This window comes from Trichoderma harzianum (genome assembly GCF_003025095.1).
Source record: "Trichoderma harzianum CBS 226.95 unplaced genomic scaffold M431scaffold_1, whole genome shotgun sequence".
Lineage (NCBI taxonomy): Eukaryota > Fungi > Ascomycota > Sordariomycetes > Hypocreales > Hypocreaceae > Trichoderma > Trichoderma harzianum.
In genome coordinates this window covers 2398691-2417711 of record NW_020209249.1, presented here as the reverse complement: position 1 = coordinate 2417711, position 19021 = coordinate 2398691, and the positions used below count along the sequence as shown (strand labels likewise).

The following is a 19021-nucleotide window of genomic DNA, read 5'->3' as shown; positions in this document are numbered from 1 at the left end:
TTCCCTGTTTATCCATTGTATACCCTCAATTCCATTCGACATGTTGGCTGCGCGATTCTCCAGAGCTGTAAGTGACCCAATGCCGAGGAATCTGCGTCGTCATGAATGCATGCTAACGTGCCTCCGAATAGCTTCCCCGAGCTACTCCCATTGCCGCTCGCTCGGCTGCCTTTGCCAGAACTCCTCTCGTCTCAAAGTTTGCTCGCTATGAGTCAACAGCTGCTGAGGGCGATGGCAAAGTCCAGGGTGCTGTCATTGGTATCGACCTGGGAACCACCAACTCCGCCGTCGCCATCATGGAGGGCAAGACACCCCGCATCATTGAAAACTCAGAAGGTTAGTAGCTACTCCCACTGCCTCCTCGCAGCCATCGTCCAATTTTGCTTACAAGATTCCGTCCAGGTGCCCGTACCACCCCCTCAGTAGTTGCCTTTGCCGAGGATGGCGAGCGACTGGTTGGTGTTGCTGCCAAGCGACAGGCCGTGGTCAACCCAGAGAACACCCTCTTCGCCACCAAGCGATTGATCGGTCGCAAGTTCAGCGACGCTGAGGTCCAGCGTGACATCAAGGAGGTCCCCTACAAGATCGTCCAGCACTCCAACGGCGATGCCTGGGTCTCTGCTCGTGACCAGAAGTACTCTCCCTCCCAGATTGGTGGCTTCGTCCTCAACAAGATGAAGGAGACCGCCGAGGCCTACCTGTCTAAACCCGTCAAGAACGCCGTCGTTACCGTTCCCGCTTACTTCAACGATGCTCAGCGTCAGAGCACCAAGGACGCCGGTCAGATTGCCGGTCTCAACGTCCTCCGTGTCGTCAACGAGCCCACCGCTGCCGCCCTGGCCTATGGTCTTGAGAAGGAGGCCGACCGCGTTGTCGCCGTCTACGATCTTGGTGGTGGTACTTTCGATATCTCCATCCTGGAGATCCAGAACGGTGTCTTCGAGGTCAAGTCCACCAACGGTGACACCCACCTTGGTGGTGAGGATTTCGATATCCACCTGGTCCGCCACATGGTTGGCGAATTCAAGAAGACCTCTGGTCTCGATCTTTCTGGCGATCGCATGGCTATCCAGCGTATCCGTGAGGCTGCTGAGAAGGCCAAGATTGAGCTTTCTTCCTCTCTCCAGACCGACATCAACCTGCCCTTCATCACTGCCGATGCTTCCGGCCCCAAGCACATCAACCTGAAGCTCACTCGCTCTCAGCTCGAGAAGATGGTTGAGCCTCTCATCAACCGAACCATCGAGCCCGTCCGCAAGGCCCTCAAGGATGCTGGTCTCCAGGCCAAGGACATCCAGGAGGTCATCCTGGTCGGTGGTATGACCCGTATGCCCAAGGTTGCCGAGTCCGTCAAGTCCATCTTCGGACGCGACCCCGCCAAGTCCGTCAACCCTGACGAGGCTGTCGCCATGGGTGCTGCTATCCAGGGTGCTGTTCTCTCTGGTGAGGTCAAGGATCTCCTTCTCCTCGACGTCACCCCCCTGTCTCTCGGTATCGAGACCCTGGGCGGTGTCTTCACCCGTCTGATCAACCGAAACACCACTATCCCCACCAAGAAGTCCCAGGTCTTCTCCACCGCCGCCGACTCCCAGACTGCTGTCGAGATCAAGGTCTTCCAGGGTGAGCGTGAGCTCGTCCGTGACAACAAGCTGCTCGGAAACTTCCAGCTTGTTGGCATCCCTCCTGCTCGCCGTGGTGTCCCTCAGATCGAGGTCACCTTCGACATTGACGCCGATTCCATCGTCCACGTCCACGCCAAGGACAAGTCCACCAACATGGACCAGTCCATCACCATTGCTTCTGGATCTGGTCTCTCTGACAACGAGATCCAGCAGATGGTTGAGGACTCCGAGAAGTACGCCGAGTCTGACAAGGAGCGCAAGTCTGCCATCGAGTCCAGCAACCGCGCCGACAGCGTCCTGAACGACACTGAGCGTGCCCTCGACGAGTACGCCGACAAGCTCGACAAGGCTGAGGCCGACGGTCTCCGTGAGAAGATTGCCTCTCTCCGCGAGTACGTCTCCAAGATCCAGTCTGGCGACAGCACTGCCACCGCCGCCGAGATCAAGGAGAAGACCGATGAGCTCCAGGTCGCTTCCCTGAACCTCTTCGACAAGATGCACAAGGCCCGCAGCGAGAACGCCGAGCAGTCCTCCTCCAGCGAGCAGTCTACCGAGGGCGAGAAGAAGGATGAGAACAAGCCTTAAGGTGGCCTTGTGGAGAGAAAGCGAAGAGCAAAGCGAACAAAAATTCCATTGAAAAAAAATCTCAAAATACCACTTGTATCAAAACCACATTTACTGTTCGATTATTCCAAAGAAGCGTGGGGCGTGGCATAGATCCCTCTTCTTTCTGTATTTATGATGTACTCATATCCCGCCTAAGCTGCTACCTATGCAATTGCCTATTTTTTACCAATGTCGTTAATACCTATGGCTGGCGGAACAGGCGTTGGAGCATCAAAAAATTTCTCTAGGGAGATGTTTTTTTCTCCCTTGATACTATTTTCTTTTTCTTGGTTTATGAATGATTGATTGGACGGTCGCAAAGGGATCAAAATGCGCCTTGGAGGTATGGACAAAGGGACAAACGAAAAAAAAAGAGAAAAGAGACCTTTGGTAGTTAGATGATAATGATTTTCTCCCCTCTTTAAATTTTCATTTGAAAATCTCCAAAACCTTGAATCCTTGCCATAATTGTGATTCTATAGCCATGTCTGTGGATTCTGTGGCATAAGTGATGTTGTTACTGTGTAATGCTTCTACTCTAAGCCATCCACCCCCAGGATGTATTCAACATGTTGATCCCATGCCAATGGATTGAATCTTTATATACATTATAATGTCGTCGTGAAGCCATTTCAACACCATTCGTTGGTGGATTGCTATTTCTCTCTGCTGGAAGTAAAGGCTGCTGCAGATCGTCGGTGCGGCTCTCGTCGCGGATGTTGAATGCTCTCTGAATATCTTCACCGGACCTCACAACAAGATTCTTCGGAATGAACGGTTGATTTAGGGCCATCTCTTGCGCTGGTACGGAGGCATCGTCTCGGTGTTGGAGGTGCTTATGATGGTTGGCGGTGTAGAAGATGAAGAGTGCGAGGCAGACAATGGTTGACACGCAGAGGAAGATGGCTAGAGCTGGAGGCATTACATCTGCGTTATGGATGGGTTTGAGTGATGGAGGATGATCAAATGGCGATCGGTAGCCTGGAGCCATGAGTAGTGTCGGTTGAGAAGATGAGATGAGGAGAAAAGAGGCATGTATGAGATCACGATTGGATTTAATTAAAGCTACTATTTCTTAAGAGGAGAATACGATAAAATGGCCATCACGACTGGGAAGGGATTTTCACCTTCCGCGTGCTTCTCGTGTTTGCTGTGGGTGCAAAAGGGTTGATTGCCTCATTCTCCCTGAATTACGAGTTTCATTCCAGAGGCGGACCTGTGCTCTCGTCAACGTGACTACCCGCGTCGTACATCACCAATTCGCAGGGGCAAACCATTTGTGAGACAGTACTCCCTCAGCCATGATATTTGTATTGCCAGCTAAACAAATGGTCACCAGACTGCATGTCACCAAGAGTCAACAGGAGAGAGGTGCTGTCATAAGAAGGAGCCGGGAATCATTAAAAAGAGTATTTTGTTGTTTTAGATTTTAGTGCAAGATACAACACGTGTGCACCGGTATCATCACCGCCCAAAGCCAAACCAGCCTCTCTTGGTCGGCTGAGCAGGCTCCTCGGGTTCCTGGGCGCCTTCGACGGCTTGCCCGCCCACGGCCACCTGGGGCTCTTTTCCTGGATAGTGGATGTAGTTCCATGCAACGTCGAGGAAGATGGGCTTGATCGGGACCACCTCCTCTCTGGGAGGGAATTCTACTATGTGTTCGAGGTCGGCCCCACCGACGGGGTATTCATACAGCTTCTCGACAAGGGGAACGTTGCTTTCGTACTCATCGACCTTGGTTGTCTTCTTCCGCAGGTTGTCGACGTGGACAATGGCGCGGTGGCGCTGCAGCTCGCCGTCAATCACCTGTTCCAGGAACTTGACGGAAGCAGGGGAAATGTCAAGGCTCAAAGGAGCTTCGTCGGAAATGGGCTGTGCATTTGGAAGCTTGGCCACAGCTTTCAGGCTGAAACCGAGACCGCTATTGATGAGGGCCAATGCATTTGCAGAGTTGCCGATAATGGCATGTGACCGGGCAACTGCAAGGTGCCTATAGGTTCTCGTTAGCTATTAAGCCCAAACCTTCATACCCCCTCTGTAAAATAATGGGCAGAGGGCAATAGAATGCGGTGCTTACTTGAGAGCGATGAAATAGTTTTCGTAAGCCTCAACGCGGGTGGCAAGTTCCTCGTCGGCAGCGACTCCGGGGAGCTCTCGGATAGACTCCAAGTTCTGAAGAATTCCATCGTACAGAGCAGCTTTTTCCTTGAGCTTGGCCAGTTTCTTTCCAGTTGGCAATTCCCTCTCTTTCTTTACCTCTGCAGACGCTGCGTCCTTCTTCTTACCCCTCCTTCGCAATTCATACTCTTCTGTGGCACCGTCATGGGGACCTGTAAGAACCCGGTTCCGGCCGATTCTCCAGCTAATCATCTCGTAGTTGACTGCTGTGCGGGTAATCTGTAGCCGTTGCATTCTAGGATCGCTTTGGCCAACGCCATCTCCTTTGAGTTCGTCGATGGCTTGCTTAGTGGCATCAACCGCATCTTGGGTAGATATCAAGATTTCATCATAAGCGGCAGCAACCTCGTGGAGCCCCTTGTCCTGGGACTTGGCAACTGTCTGCGAAAGCCTCTCTTTGGCCTCACCGACAATTGACCAGTATGTAGCTATTTGAGCGTCTTCAATCTGGACCTGGTGGGATCGCCAAGTCAGCGTCTGGGGAACAGTTTCGCTACCCGCAATGCCGTCCTTGGACTCTGGGTTTGCTTCGGCCAGAAGAGTGGCATCAATTCGGTTGATTTCTTGAACTAGAGCGTCGTCTGATCGTGGGAAGGCATTCTTAGCCAGGGTGGCAACTGAGACCGTTCGGGGAGTCTTGAGCTGGTAGGCAGCAAACCGGATCGACGGCTCGACCGTCTCGGAGAGCAAGTCTTTGAAGATGTCGCTCTTGCTAGCGGTAGCCAATGCGTTGTAGATGATGTAGGTCGTAGCGTAACTCCGCAGACAAGGCTCCCAGCTTTGCTTTTCGAATTGCATAGCACCGCGGATGAGCGATGCATATGCCCGAGCCTCGAGGACATCGGTCGTGGTAGCGCCGGTGACGTCGGTCTGCGATAGGATGCTGACGAAGTGCTCAGCGCTTCGAGCGGCTTTCTCGAGCCGTGAGACAATGTGAGACCGGGCGCGACCAGCAACTCCCTTCTGATCGTTTGCATGCCCAGCCTTGATGCTCATTGCCTGAGCCCAGGCGCGTTCGCTGGTAAGGAGGAGTAGATGGACATGTCTGGGAGGAGGCGCAAGAGGTTCAAGTTAGCTCAATTGCTGCTTCTTTGGCGGCGGGACACGTTGACCCCATGGAGAAGGGAGACAGAGAGGGCGGATGATATCATACTCATTGTTTCCCTGGACGTCCTCGGCCGTCACTTGCTCCGGCTTGCGAAACTTGCCTCGATTCTTAGTCACGATGCCCAGCTTCTTGCGCGAGTTGAGCAGGCGCTTGGACAGCTGGCCATGATAGGTAGAGAAGTCGCCGTAGAGCAGAGCTTGGTCTCGGCCCCGGACGACGAAGCTGGTGATGTCCATTGTCACGTCACTGCCCTTGCTGGATTCAATGACAATGATGCTCAGTCTCCAATTTGTGCTCTGGCAGTGGCCAGGCTGTTCAGCGACCAGCTAGTGGTTCTTGAGCTGGGATTGGCGGGGATGGCGGGGCACCTTTTTTTTCTTTTTGACTAGAGGCACGAGATATTGCTGGCAAGGCTGGAGGGCTAAAATCCGGGTGGATGTTGGCTGACATAATATTTCGAGCAGTATAAGGTTTGGGCTTTAGTTTGGTGAGTTGTGGTATCTCTGCATCGAGAGTACTCGATGCACAGGCAGTTGCATCACACCTTCATCGGTATTGGTACAAGCAACATATCCAAAGCTGAATGAAGAAACCATCGCACCGAGGCGCCATCTTAACCCGATTAGCACAGATGAGTGCGCGATTTGAGGACCGTACTTGGGGCAACAGCATCCTTCATGCCCTTTCAGCGACTTCAAGATGGCCTGAATAGACGGACAATCAGTACATCTACTACATAGTAGAATCTTACTAAATAGTAAAATCTTACTACATAGTAGATGGATCTCATCAGGCAGCAAACAACTGCAATGAGACATGAACGGAGTAGACTGCACATCATTGCCGTTTATCATGTTTAGGTGGAGCAGGGAATGAAACAGCTCTGAGCTGCTGCCGCTAGGTCAGAATACGACTACGTGCTGCTAAGAATACTATAGCTCCTGGCGCTCAGTTGGTTGTGCTGTTCATGACATGTGCAATTTTCATAAGCTGCTAATAAGTGCACGACTCATTGGTGTACGTGGGCGAGGCACACGTGTGTGAGACATCTTCTAAGACATCAAATCCACTCGAGTCGATGCTGCGGGATTAGCCATCACTAGCACCTGTAGTAGTCGCCCGATAGATATCGGTGTCTCCCGTTGCACCAGAGGGTTCGATCGATCGCGCAGTAGCATTCTGTCTAGATCGAGCTCATTGAGAACAAAGTAAAGGGGCCTCATCTTGGCGGATGTATGGCAACCGAGACTCATCGATATCGGTCCAGAGCCACTACTCCAGCTGATGCATGTGACGACTCTGGCCACGACTGTCTCGCACGCTGATATCGATTCTACGTTGATAACCGTGAATCGTACTTGGTGTGAAGGACGAGTAGCTCAATATCAGCTCTCATTCGGAGTACTAGCGCTTCCTCCCCGTGTAAACACGGCTCAAGAGCTTCATCCTGCCGGGGTATCTGCAGTTCCATCGCCTTCAGCTCGGATGGTCCGAAGCTAGCAGCCTTGTGATGGCCCATGTTGCAGCGACCTCTGCTTGCTTTGATGCCGGTAGAAAGACGCGGTTGGCCTGAGTCACGGTTCTATTGGTCACGTCGTGTCTAGCAAGCTTTCTCTCTCACGCTCAATGCAACCAGAATCAGCTCATGATAACGCGTCACTGTCTCTGTTCCCCTCTCTTGCTCTCTCTCTCGTTCTTGGCTCTGGGCATACTACTAGTCCCAGCACCTTGCAGTTGTGGCTTATACAAAGCAAGGAAAGGGAATGTACACGTATCGCGTACAGTACTTACAAATCAGTACAAAGCACGGAGTATTAGGCCAGGTAGTCGGTCTGCGTGTCTTATCCCTCATGCTCACGAGCGATGGCAATTGGCAGCAGCATCGGTGGTGGGTGTGGCCGTCATTGTTTGGCGCCAAAGGCCGGTTGCGACTTCGTGTCAGCCATGCATATTATGCGGGCACCTGGGAGGATCTGGGTTGATTCGACGAGACGAAAAACGACGGCCAAAACTGACATGATACGACCCAATGCGCTTGGGTCGGCAATCGTCTGCTCGGGGATTTTGGAGCGCATTCAGGGATCACGGACAACAGCCAGCAGGGTGGTGGGTGACACCATGCATTTGGGTGCTGGGCTTCTTGGTCACGTGGCCCAATCTGTCCAGGGTTGGCCCCTCCAAAGGCCCCGGAGCCCCGGAGCTCCAGCGCTCCAGATAAACCCCCCAGGCCGTCTTTCAGGCCTCTCCAGGACTTCTGGCAGCGTTCTGGCGGGCTGTTGCGGATGGAGTCGGTGGCAGAGCAATGCGGGCGAGATGCGCCACATACTGAAACGGGGCCTTCGGACTGGGCCAGCGCTTGACGATCCCTGTCGATGCAAATGTTGTGCGTGCAGCTGACCTTCTTTTTGGCTCGTTGCAGTAGCCGCAAGCGGTTTTTGCGTGCATCTGGCGGTGGTGTGGCACCAGTCGGTACATCCAAGTGATAAATTGATCTAAAAGCTTGATTGAGGCGCGATGGATGGAATTGTTAGGAGAAGAATCCTTACATCGGCAGCAGCTGAGTGCCGGATACGAGTACTGTTACATGTATCAAAGGGTACTTACATTGCCGGGATGGAACGTTTCAAGGTTTGGAAAATCCAAAGAATGCATGTACCGCGATTGGTGACGAGGCTCAGCTGCAAGGGAGGCGGCTCCTCCGAAGAGTTGCGTGTAATACCGATGCCGAGAATTGATTGCCTTGTTTTTTGACAAACTTTTTTTTCCCTCCTCGTCTCTCCAATCACATGCATTTTCTTCACCTGGAACGAGTCGCAGCGAAGCATCAAGGATCAATGCTAGAACGATATCAACGATGGGTACAAGGAAATCAGCTGCCCATGTGACCAAATGCTGTCAGTAAAGGTTTGGAGAGATCCATCTCCAGCTTGTACCTCCGGATGCCCATCCATGTATCTCCCAGTACTGCAGAGCCACTTCTGGGCCATCTCGCGCCCCGCCGTCCCAGCTATCGTGCACCGCTCCAGCCACTCAGCATCCGCCAATACATGCCTAGCACCTGGTACCCGTACTTGTACATGTACTTCCCACTGCGCTTGGCCCGCTATCCCGCTATAATCTATCCCACTAATTCCCACTACCGCTGTGACCTGCCTGGCGACTGAACATGATTCTGTCAAGGTCTGCTGCATATGTAGAGACTCACACATCTCCAGTCTCCAATGACATTCGCCAGACCGGCCTCTTCTTCTTCCCGGCTGCCCTCCTACTATTAGTCCGCGACCTCTTCATCTTGTTCCTCCACCTTGGCTGTGTCTCTGCCGTTGTCTCAGGCCGCCTTAAAAAAAAGAAACAGAAAAAAAAAAAGCGCGTTGCTGCTCCGAGACAATACAAGACAACCTTATCTGCATCAGTGTCGACGAAACCTGGATTGCGGCCTCCTCACGGCCGCTTTTGCGCTTGCCAGCTGGAGCCTCGTGCTCTATACATCGATATCTTGGCATCTGAGCACAGCTGATTTTTCTCTCCTTTTTCCTTTTCTCTCTCCGGAATCTCACACTATCTCATGCTCTCCTCACCCTGATTTGCCTCCCGCCTTTTTCTCGCCCCATAAGGAAGGCAGTCTTTTCAGTCGCATATTCTCCCCCTTTCACCTTAACTTCTTCCTTACATAATTTCCTTCACGTCTACCTTGCTTTTCCAGTAGCTGTTTATCTGCGGGCTACGCCTTGGCGGTATTATCTTGACTGTTCCTCTCCTGGCGGCGTTCACATCGTGACCAAACCACGTATCTTTCCGTCTATAAAACGGCATTCACGCTTACGAAACCACGCAGAAAGAGAGAGAGAAAAGCACATGAATTAATATAACATAGCCTGTCCGCCCCCATCCGACATTACCCTTGCATGAGCCTGTGTGATGACGAGTTAAGCTTCGTCACACATGCGGTAAAACGCCTCCTCTCTCTCTTTCTCTCTCTTCCCGGCTCCCACCTTTGCTCTGAAGGCTTTCTTTGTGTAGCCCTGAGCGCCACCTAATATATTGCCGATGGATACGAACGGTAAGTTTTCCAACCTCTTTCTGTATCCTTTATTCTCTTCACCTTCCATCTGGAATCTCGAATCTGCAACTCTCCCTAGCGTACGATGATAAGCTTCGCTATCATGATTTAACGCTGCCATGGGAATGCTTGTTTAGACTTCCATCCGCCTTCTTGCTCGCCACATCCTTTGGCTTCAAGAAAAGAAACGTTGCTGAGCACTGCTGATTCGTTGTTAGGTGGGCCTTGGCAGCCTCCAAGTGCTGACCCGAATATCCCATGGACCTCAGCTACCCATTCTCTGCCAAAGCGACCATATCACGAATACAGTGATTCGAATATCCAAGATAATGGGCTGGGCCAGCCCATAATTACATGGCAGCAAATGCCCCAAGTAAGACAAGATACAGACACCACTTCTTTCACCGCACTGCTCAACAGCCCTCTTGACTCATCCGCCACGGGCTCGCCAATTACAGAACTGCCAGTGGCAGTGACGAGCCCGCCAGTTATTCAAACCGTGGGACAGAACGATACTCAGTTTCAAGGCTTGCAGCGCCAGAGAGTTGATAGAGATGTCGTTCCACACCGAGACGGCCCTTATCGCCAGTTGAAACCTCAATTGCAGCCTCGTATCGAACTTCTTGATGTTCTCCAACCTCCTCCTGTTGACATTGACAGCGACCCGCCGACCCCCAAACGTCGGCGACGTTCACCCTCATCATATCGGCCTACTCCCTTTATAAGGGAGGTCCAAGCTGACTGGAAGAAACAAGCCGAGCGTGCGGCTGCAGCAGAGGCGGCAGCGGCGGCTAATCCAGGGTCATCTACCGTTGACTTGACAGATGGTATGAGTGACTTCCCATCTCCTTGATTAACTTGTCGTGGTTCACTTTTGCTTACTGCCCGCGCAGTCAACGATGATGCTGCCCCGGAACAGCCCCTGGACCCCAAGGATGAAGAGGTTTGCTATGGTATGATTAAAACTCGCGCAAACTGCACTCGAGCTCCTTCGCCTAAGCCGGGCGTACAGAGCATGTGGGGTCCCAACTATCAACCTAGCATCAAGGTTATCCTCAGGAGGATGGCCGATGACAGCAACTCTCTTCGCGTTCCCGTTTGCGACCACACCAGACAAATCATCGGGATGGTCGACTATTCCGCTAGCAAGGCTTTGGCGCCTCTGCTGGACTTTAACATTCGCGTTAGGACCGACTGCCGTATCCCGCCGCAGCCTATGGGGCCCGGCGAAGTACCTGGCCAGGCTGTATCACGCTCCTATATCCTCGATATTGTCTTGTACGGGCCCTTGAAATACGCCAGGAATGTTGGGACCCTTCTGGAGCGGTCTGGCATTCCGCTTCAACAACCTTACATCGTCCAAAGAGGCATCAGACTCTGCAACCCTCACACCGCGGACTACTTGCGTTCCCTTAAAAAGTCGTCCTCCGGAGTATATGGAAATCGCCCTTCGGAGCCTTCTCGTGTTACAAGCTTCACCCCAAGAACCGTTGAGGAAGTCCGCTCAGAAGTCATGGGTGTGTTTGATTCTCTTACTAGGAGTGACGAACTACCCACCGAGGACCCCCCAGCATGCATCACAACTCCTCTACTTACTTATCAGAAACAGGGGCTCTACTTCATGATGGCGAGAGAGCAACCTCGCGAGCTGCAGCTAGATGAGACGGGCATGGTTTCTTTCTGGCAGACCAAGCTCGCCCCAACTGGGCAACCGATCTTTCACAATGTCATCACCGACGAGAGCCAGGCTACCGTCCCTACCGATACCCGCGGCGGTATACTGGCTGATATGATGGGTCTTGGAAAAACTCTCAGCATACTGTCGCTCATAGCAAGCACCATGGACGAAGCACAGGAATTTAAGCAGCTCGCGCCTGAGCAGCCTTCCGCCCCGGAAACCAGGCAGACAAGGACCGAAATGGACCCCATACAAGCGCCGCTGGGTTTGACACCCGTGTCCCGAAATACTAAATCGACCTTGATCATATGCCCTCTCAGTACAATTACTAATTGGGAGGAACAAATTAAGCAGCACGTAGCTCCTGGCAAGCTCTCTTATCACATCTACCACGGACCCAACCGGATCAAAGATTTGGCGCGGCTCGCCCAGTTCGACATTGTGATTACAACTTACGGATCTGTGTCCAATGAGCTCAGCTCTCGACGAAAAGCCAAGACGGGCAGCTTTCCCCTTGAAGAGCTTGGGTGGTTCCGCATCGTTCTGGATGAGGCACACATGATTCGCGAGCAAACGACAATGCAGTTCAAGGCCATAGTTCGTCTTCAAGCCCAACGACGATGGGCTGTAACGGGAACCCCTGTCCAAAACAGATTGGATGATTTCGCAGCCCTCTTGTCTTTCCTTCGTCTAGAGCCTTTCCACCATAGGGCGAAGTTCCTTCGGCACATCGTGGAGCCGTTCAAGGCCTGCGACCCGGACATTGTGCCAAAGCTGCGCATTCTTGTTGACACAATCACCCTTCGCCGACTCAAAGACAAGATTGACTTGCCCCCCCGTGAAGATCTCATTGTCAAGCTCGATTTCAGCACGGAGGAGCGCGGCATATACGATCTCTTTGCCCGGAATGCCCAAGACCGAGTCAGAGTCTTAGCCGGTAACCCTACCTCCGTGGCTCTTGGAGGAAACACCTACATCCACATCCTCAAAGCCATTCTCCGCCTCCGCCTACTCTGCGCACATGGCAAAGACTTGCTCAACGACGAGGACTTGGCAGCCCTGCGAGGCATGTCGGCGGAGATGGCAATCGATATCGACGATGACGACGAGAATGGAGGCGGCTCACTACTGTCTCATCAAAAAGCACACGAAATGTTTACCTTAATGCAAGATACGAACAATGATACGTGCATAGAATGCAACAAAAAGATCTCTTCCCAGGAACAAAACCCAATAGATGCCGAAAAGGAGGATGATACGCTAGGATACATGACCTCTTGCTTTCATGTAGTCTGTCGATCATGCATAAGAGTCTTCAAGCAACGAGCCAAAGCTGCTCTGCCGCCCGGCCAGGTTGCAGGCCCCTGTATTGTGTGCAATGCCCATGTACGATTTGGTTTCGTCAACATATGCCGCTCTGATGCAGACGGCGAACACGATGGCATTCTCAAATCAAAATCGAAACAAGCCGGAAAAGATCTCGACAATTATAGCGGCCCTCACACCAAGACCAAAGCCCTCCTTGAGGATCTTCTTAAATCCAAAGCCGCCAGCGACGCCAATCCTCAAGAACTACCCTTCAAATCTGTTGTATTTTCAGGGTGGACATCGCACTTGGACCTCATTGAGCTGGCGCTTAAGGAAGCCGATATTAAATTCACGAGATTGGATGGCAGCATGACACGACAGGCACGCACAGCAGCCATGGACAATTTCCGGGAAGATCGCAGCATTCACGTCATTCTTGTTTCAATCACGGCCGGTGGGTTGGGCCTCAACCTAACTGCCGGCAACAACGTGTACGTGATGGAACCGCAGTACAACCCGGCAGCCGAAGCTCAAGCAGTCGATCGTGTGCACCGGCTGGGACAGAAACGCCCTGTGCGTACGATTCGATACATTATGCGCAATAGTTTTGAAGAGAAGATGCTCGAATTGCAAGAAAAGAAAAAGAAACTAGCGAGTCTCAGCATGGATGGCCAAAATAAGGCGCTGGACAAGGCAGAGGCTGCGAGACAGAAACTCATGGATCTCCGCAGTCTTTTCAAATGATGACTGCTTGCTACAAAAGGCTGTAAAAGCAGCCCGCTCAACGAAGTTACGAATTTAATACTGGAATTTTTCTGCTTTCCCCTTTTCATTCTTATACTATTCTTATACACGAATCGTTGGGCATTTTCACTTTCATCTTCACTTTAGTTTCTGATTTTCATCTCATCATCGCCACCGAATTCAACCCCTAGGTGTTCGATACAAAGAGGAACCATCTTCAAGCACATGTGCTGCGACACATTGTTTTATGTCTATCTTCCATCTTTTTTCTTATCATTATCAGCATCTAACCCAACACGGGGAGAAATAGGACGACTCTGCAAAGTTTGGGAGGAAAGTTTCTTTTTATATCGCTATATATCACTTGCATCTCATCTCGGGTATGGCAACATCTCTGGTACCGCGGCACACTGTGGCATTTATACTACTGAAGCTCTCACGAGCCACTCTCGATCTTAGCGGCGCCCGGGATCTGGTGGCATTTTGCTTCTCTATTTCCTTTTTTTCCTTTGGCATGGGCGGAACGTGTGTGCATGGGCAGGGCGGCTGGAATTTGATAGCGCTAGGGAGGACTATTATATCTCGGTTGATATATTGCTCAAAAAATACGAACGTTTGTTTATGGGGTATGATAACTTAGAGATGCCTTTCCGTGACCTTTTCCCCTTGTCCCATCTTTGTTTCATCTGGTCGTGATACAGCCACTAGAGGCCAGATGATGATGATAATACCGAAGCCCCCTTGTAATTACTTTCAAATCAATGTAGCCAGCCGCTCCTTACTCTCCTGACTCTTTGACATGTCCAACGCCGCTACACCCAAAAGATCAAACAAAGGTTTAACATGCTCTGGCAAGTTCATAAAGCGGTCATTAAGAGACGAAAAAAAAAATGATATCCTCTTGAAGAATCAATATCCTTCTCAAACGCGCATCCCCCTCTAAAACATCTATGGCTGATCATCCTCCTCAGCCCCAATAGCAGCCCACTCCGTGCCTTGGTTCACAGAGCTCAGCCTAGCGCAAAGACTCAGCAGCACCACAGTCTCAGTCGCAGCGTAGTGGTTCAGCGAGTCGGAGAGGATCTTCATGTGGCGACCGAAATTGCTCTCCCACTTGCGGACAATGTCCGACAAGTGATTCATGCGCGCCTCGGCGTCCTCCACGGTTGACGTATCGTTCTGCCCTGACGTCGAGCGGGAGGAGGGGACCTTGGTGGACTGGAAGCGCTGCCATTGATCGTTGGTCATGGTGTCGGGCTTGCTGCCGCTGGAGAGGTCCGGGTCGATCTTTTCGATCTCGCGAGTAACAAAATTAGTGTACTGGGAGAAGATGGCGCAGGCTTGCATAAGTTTTGAGTTGACCTAGAGGAGGAGAGTAGAGTTAGAATAGATCAAGAAAGTGAGAGAGGCTGTCAACATACCTTTAGTAGCTTGCTGTTTGTAAGCATGCATTCCTTGAGGCACGTATCTAAGAAGTCTACGTGGTCCTGCATCAACTCGTCCACCGTCCGGTTGAAGCCGGACTTCTTGTCCGACATCTCGTCCTTAGCTTTCAGCCGAGACATGAACTTGGTCCAGTTTGGCTCAATCACCTCTGCCGTGCAGAAATACAGCACCTGCTGGATGTAAACGAGCATTCTCCCCCGCAATGTCCAGGTTCGCCGCTTCAAGGCCTCAAGCTCCGGGTTCGGGCCCTTGTGAGACCAAGTGACGGCTCTGGTATGTGTTTGCCAAGTCGAAGACAGTTGAGATTCTAGGTAGCGTAAGTGAAGCAGAAAACGGAAGAGCGCTTGATAACGCCAGACTGTCTTGCGACTTATCACTAGAGAGACGGGAAACGGAACCGAATAATCCAGCTGCAGCGACGTAAAGCCCGTTGCGTTCTTATCTGGTTCAATGGGTTGCTGGTTCGTAACGGGCTGCATCACTTGGCCTGACTCTATCCCCGTGATGTTCACAACCCGCTGGAGGTTATTTATAAGGGTGATCTCGTTCATCTCCACCTTGACATCTTCTTTGAAGGGATCTAGAGACGCCACAGTTCCAGGTTGGCGCAAGACGAGATCCAGCAGGGACTGCAGCTTGCTTGTGTTGACACTCTTGGCAGGTTTTCTCAATTCTGAGGAACCAAGCTCGAGGAAGTATGAAAACGAGTCTGAAGGGTCCAGGAAGAAGTAGTGCTTGAGTGAACGCAGCCTCAGCGGCAGCTCATGCGTCGTAAGAAGAAGCTGCATGAGAGACTCGTTGGCATGGGCGTAGGCATTGTTGACATTCTCGATGAATCGCTTATCGTCGAACGAGGTTGGTAGTTCCGTCACGATTTTGCTTACATCTACTCCACCACATTCGCGAACGACATTGAGATACTTGCCGGCCAGCAGTACTTTCTCTTTGACGCTTTCCAGTTGGGGTGGGACGTCTTGGTCACGAATAGTGTACCTTCTCTCCCAGTACTCGTCGATATAGTCCCTCTCGAGCCTCTCTCGCCCAATGCTCTTCTGTTCTCGAATCATAAACTCGGCATGAGGGTCGTGGATGCTGCCGTGGTGTAACCATTCATTCAGCATCTTCATATACGGCCGACTGGCGTCCCGCAGCAATGATGTTAACAGAGATCGGGCAGCCGGGTCACCACCCATCGATTCAAGCCTTGAGGCCAACAAGCCCAAAACACTGCCACCCTTGCAGACCTTTAAGGCTTTGGAACTTCCAGGAACAAGCTCTCCTCCCTCAGCAAGCCTCTCGAGGACTTTGTCATAATCGTCTATTTCATCATCATCTTCCTCATCACTTTCGTCATCCAACAGCGCGTTCTTCTTCAAGAGCTCTTGTGCCATTGCATAAAGATGAGACAGCATCTGACACGTAGGTAGGGTGTGGATGTTAAGGATGTGGACGGTAAACGTCTCACTCGTCAGAAATTGTGTCTCGAGCTGGGCAACCATAACCAGGTAGTCCTGTAGGCATTTTCTCACTGACGCACACAGCGCATGGTTCACGGCACCAAACTCCTCACGGCTCTGCACGTCGACAAAGGCTTCCAAAGCCGAATAATAGGTCGCCATCTTCAACATGGATTTGGTCAGGTCGTGTAAGCTGGGATCAAGCCCGGGCAAGATCCGAAAGGGCGGCCCGGACAGTCGGTCCCGTTCTTCATTAGGACTATACCCTCGAGCATATCGAATGTACTGCCCTTCATACCCCATGAAAACATATAACAAGTCCTCGACAATGGCTGCCTCTTGAGCCTCCAAGGTCAGCTCATGTAGGGGTTTCGGCTGTGGTGCAAATGGAATCGCAAACGCAATCGGGGGAATCGAGATTCGCGAGGCCAAGGCGGCAGAGGTATGTGGCAGCAACGACGCTTCCGGGTTCCAGACGACTTCATGACGGTTGTATGTCAGCTCTCGATCAGAAACATGGACCAATCTAAATACAAGCAAGAGGAGCAATATATGTCCCGGGGAGAGGGGGGAAAAAAGAGAGAGGATACCGTACCTGGGGGCGTCTCTGCCCGGACCTCCCTAGGCCGCAGCTCAGTCGACGACTTTTGCCTGCGCATCTCGGCCGGCCTCATCTCTGCCTGCTGCTGCGCGCGCCGTTGCTGCTCTTGCTTGGCCGGGCTGGCTGTCCGCGACGTGACTCGCTCCACATGAGCTTCGAAGCTCCGCTCTATGCCTTTGCGCTCCTCGAAGCGCCTCTCCTTGCCCAGCCTCTCTCTCGCATGGCCTGGCGAGGACCGCTTATGTGATTCGTTGCCTCCCAATTGGGCCTCTGCATTCTTCGCATCCGCCGTGCCACTTCGGGACCTTCCATTGGCTCCAGAAATCCGGGAGCGGTCGTCAGCAAAGGCGTTGGCGCGGCTTGATGCCCTCGTTCTTACGCCAGACGACATGCTGGCGAGCTACATCCGAAGCTGTAGAAAAGGTGGTAACCCGTCGCTTTGCGCCAGCCTGAGAGAAACGCCCCGTCACCCTCGTATTATCATGGAGATTGCCTTTTCGGGTTGTTCCGTTGCTTCTTTTTTTTCCGCTGTGAGGGCTGTGGTGATGGTAACGAACTTTTGCCGGTGCTGATATAAGTGTAGTATGGTTCTTTACGGCCTGTATGCGCAAGTCACAAGGCAAGCTCTACCAGCTAATACGGTGTACCTGCTCTATTGATTCAACGGGTGCATGGTGGGGTGAAACACGGCCGTCAGGCGCGTCGCGGTTGCCATTCCGTTCGCCGGATCAACCACGGTTCCGGCAGCACAGCTACAATCCGCCAGCCAGCCTGTGGCGCCAAATGTGGCGGTGCGCCAGCTCCTGCTCTCTTCTGCCTCCCCCACTACAAGGTACGTACTCGTACTGCGGACCTACCTGGAGCAGGGAAGCTGGATGCGTAGGCCCAGTGTTTGCCTGATAGCAAGTATAGCAGCAACCTTCGCAGCTTCAACCTTCCCTCAGCCTTTCTCGCAGCCTCACCACCACTCTCTCCTCACCATTCTCTCGTTCTACCAAGGCATTCCACTGGCATCTCTAGGCCGATTCAACCACACAATCAGTCAAGATGTTTATGGCAAGATCTGAATACGGCAAGCAGCTTCCCCCTCCTCTCCCCTCCTAAGCTCTCTTCTCTTCAGTTCTGTGACGAGACAAGCACAAAACGGCCACAGACACTCGGGCATATATGCATGTACAAAGAAGTGACAGCCAAGGGAACTCGTGCTAACTTCCACCTTATTTGCAGACCGGGGAATCAACACCTTCTCCCCCGAAGGTCGTCTCTTCCAGGTGGAATACTCGCTCGAGGCCATCAAGCTCGGGTCGACCGCCATTGGCATTGCAACCTCCGAGGGCGTCATCCTCGGCGTCGAAAAGCGAGTCACATCCTCCCTCCTCGAAACCTCCTCCGTCGAAAAGATTGTCGAGATCGACCGCCACATCGGATGCGCCATGTCCGGCCTCCAGGCCGACGCCCGGTCCATGATTGAGCACGCCCGCGTCGAGTGCCAGAGCCATGCCTTCAACTACAACGAGTCCCTCAGTGTGGAGAGCACCACCCAGGCCATTTGCGACCTTGCCCTGCGCTTCGGCGAGGGCGCTGACGGAGAGGAGACCATCATGAGCCGGCCCTTTGGTGTTGCGCTCCTCATCGCTGGCTTTGACGAGAACGGCCCCCAGCTGTTTCACGCAGAGCCCAGTGGCACTTTCTATCGATTCGACGCCAAGGCTATTGGATCTGGCTCAGAAGGAGCACAAGCAGAGCTACAAAACGAATATCACAAGGTCAGCTTTGTTTTCACCTTTATGTTTCTCCATATGAGTAAGCAGCATCCACTGACAAGATTGGTAGTCCTTAACAATCGCCGATGCAGAGACACTGGTTCTCAAGACTCTGAAGCAAGTAATGGAGGAGAAATTGGACTCCAAAAATGTGCAGCTAGCCAGCGTCACCAAGGATAAGGGCTTTAGAATATACACAGACGAGGAGATGGCGGCAGTCGTCGACCGGCTACCATCAAACTAATCAACCACGATATGCCTAACGAGAATAGAAAAATAACTGCACAAACTGCAATCCTCCCTTCTTCGTTCATGCAAGTGACCAAATGAGAGACTACGCGCAACCTCGCTCAGCCAGCCCGCTAACTGCATCAATTTCACCACCACCTATAGTAGGTAGGCAAGATACATGCTAGAAAACCAGATACTTCAATAGCAGAAAGGAAATAG

The 19021-nt window shown here is 52.2% G+C and overlaps 7 protein-coding genes across 7 annotated transcripts; 3 read left to right on the top strand and 4 right to left on the bottom strand.

Annotated features, from left to right (window-relative positions):
- Positions 1-40: 40 nt before the first annotated feature.
- Positions 41-2207, top strand: M431DRAFT_489504 (hypothetical protein; the record flags this gene model as incomplete). The annotated part of the gene is made up of 3 exons (XM_024916688.1): positions 41-67; positions 132-336; positions 403-2207. The coding sequence occupies 3 exons, from the start codon at positions 41-43 to the stop codon at positions 2205-2207; spliced, it is 2037 nt and encodes a 678-aa protein (XP_024780409.1).
- A 559-nt stretch (positions 2208-2766) lies between these two features.
- M431DRAFT_70801 (hypothetical protein) lies at positions 2767-3255 on the bottom strand (the record flags this gene model as incomplete). Its single annotated transcript, XM_024921823.1, has 1 exon — positions 2767-3255. A coding segment is annotated over one exon (489 nt), but the record flags the coding sequence as incomplete, so codon positions are not given.
- Positions 3256-3692: 437 nt separating this feature from the next.
- Positions 3693-5750, bottom strand: M431DRAFT_730 (hypothetical protein; the record flags this gene model as incomplete). Its single annotated transcript, XM_024922095.1, has 3 exons — positions 3693-4218; positions 4306-5451; positions 5560-5750. The coding sequence occupies 3 exons, from the start codon at positions 5748-5750 to the stop codon at positions 3693-3695; spliced, it is 1863 nt and encodes a 620-aa protein (XP_024780407.1).
- A 1999-nt stretch (positions 5751-7749) lies between these two features.
- M431DRAFT_526786 (hypothetical protein) lies at positions 7750-8501 on the bottom strand (the record flags this gene model as incomplete). The annotated part of the gene is made up of 3 exons (XM_024920694.1): positions 7750-8091; positions 8119-8406; positions 8448-8501. The coding sequence occupies 3 exons, from the start codon at positions 8499-8501 to the stop codon at positions 7750-7752; spliced, it is 684 nt and encodes a 227-aa protein (XP_024780406.1).
- A 1437-nt stretch (positions 8502-9938) lies between these two features.
- M431DRAFT_729 (hypothetical protein) lies at positions 9939-13304 on the top strand (the record flags this gene model as incomplete). The annotated part of the gene is made up of 2 exons (XM_024922081.1): positions 9939-10401; positions 10468-13304. 2 exons carry the CDS (start codon positions 9939-9941, stop codon positions 13302-13304), a joined length of 3300 nt encoding a protein of 1099 aa, XP_024780405.1.
- Positions 13305-14098: 794 nt separating this feature from the next.
- M431DRAFT_194551 (hypothetical protein) lies at positions 14099-17305 on the bottom strand. The gene is made up of 3 exons (XM_024913244.1): positions 16803-17305; positions 14726-16686; positions 14099-14666 (listed from the first exon to the last, which is right to left on the bottom strand). Exons 1-3 carry the CDS (start codon positions 17197-17199, stop codon positions 14253-14255), a joined length of 2772 nt encoding a protein of 923 aa, XP_024780404.1. The 5' UTR covers positions 17200-17305; the 3' UTR covers positions 14099-14252.
- A 417-nt stretch (positions 17306-17722) lies between these two features.
- On the top strand, positions 17723-18934 carry M431DRAFT_502882 (hypothetical protein). The gene is made up of 3 exons (XM_024918228.1): positions 17723-17880; positions 18036-18574; positions 18642-18934. Exons 1-3 carry the CDS (start codon positions 17856-17858, stop codon positions 18813-18815), a joined length of 738 nt encoding a protein of 245 aa, XP_024780403.1. The 5' UTR covers positions 17723-17855; the 3' UTR covers positions 18816-18934.
- The last annotated feature ends 87 nt before the right edge of the window (positions 18935-19021 follow it).

Bases quoted from the DNA above. Each gene is read 5' to 3' on its own strand.
- M431DRAFT_194551 (XM_024913244.1), bottom strand. From the start codon at position 17,199: ATGTCGTCTGGCGTAAGAACGAGGGCATCAAGCCGCGCCAACGCCTTT. The intron at 16,687-16,802 runs GTACGGTATCCT...ACCGTCATGAAG, and splicing joins CCGGGCAGAGACGCCCCCAG to TCGTCTGGAACCCGGAAGCG. The intron at 14,667-14,725 runs GTATGTTGACAG...CTCCTCCTCTAG, and splicing joins CAAACAGCAAGCTACTAAAG to GTCAACTCAAAACTTATGCA.
- M431DRAFT_502882 (XM_024918228.1), top strand. From the start codon at position 17,856: ATGTTTATGGCAAGATCTGAATACG. The intron at 17,881-18,035 runs GCAAGCAGCTTC...CCTTATTTGCAG, and splicing joins TATGGCAAGATCTGAATACG to ACCGGGGAATCAACACCTTC. The intron at 18,575-18,641 runs GTCAGCTTTGTT...CAAGATTGGTAG, and splicing joins TACAAAACGAATATCACAAG to TCCTTAACAATCGCCGATGC.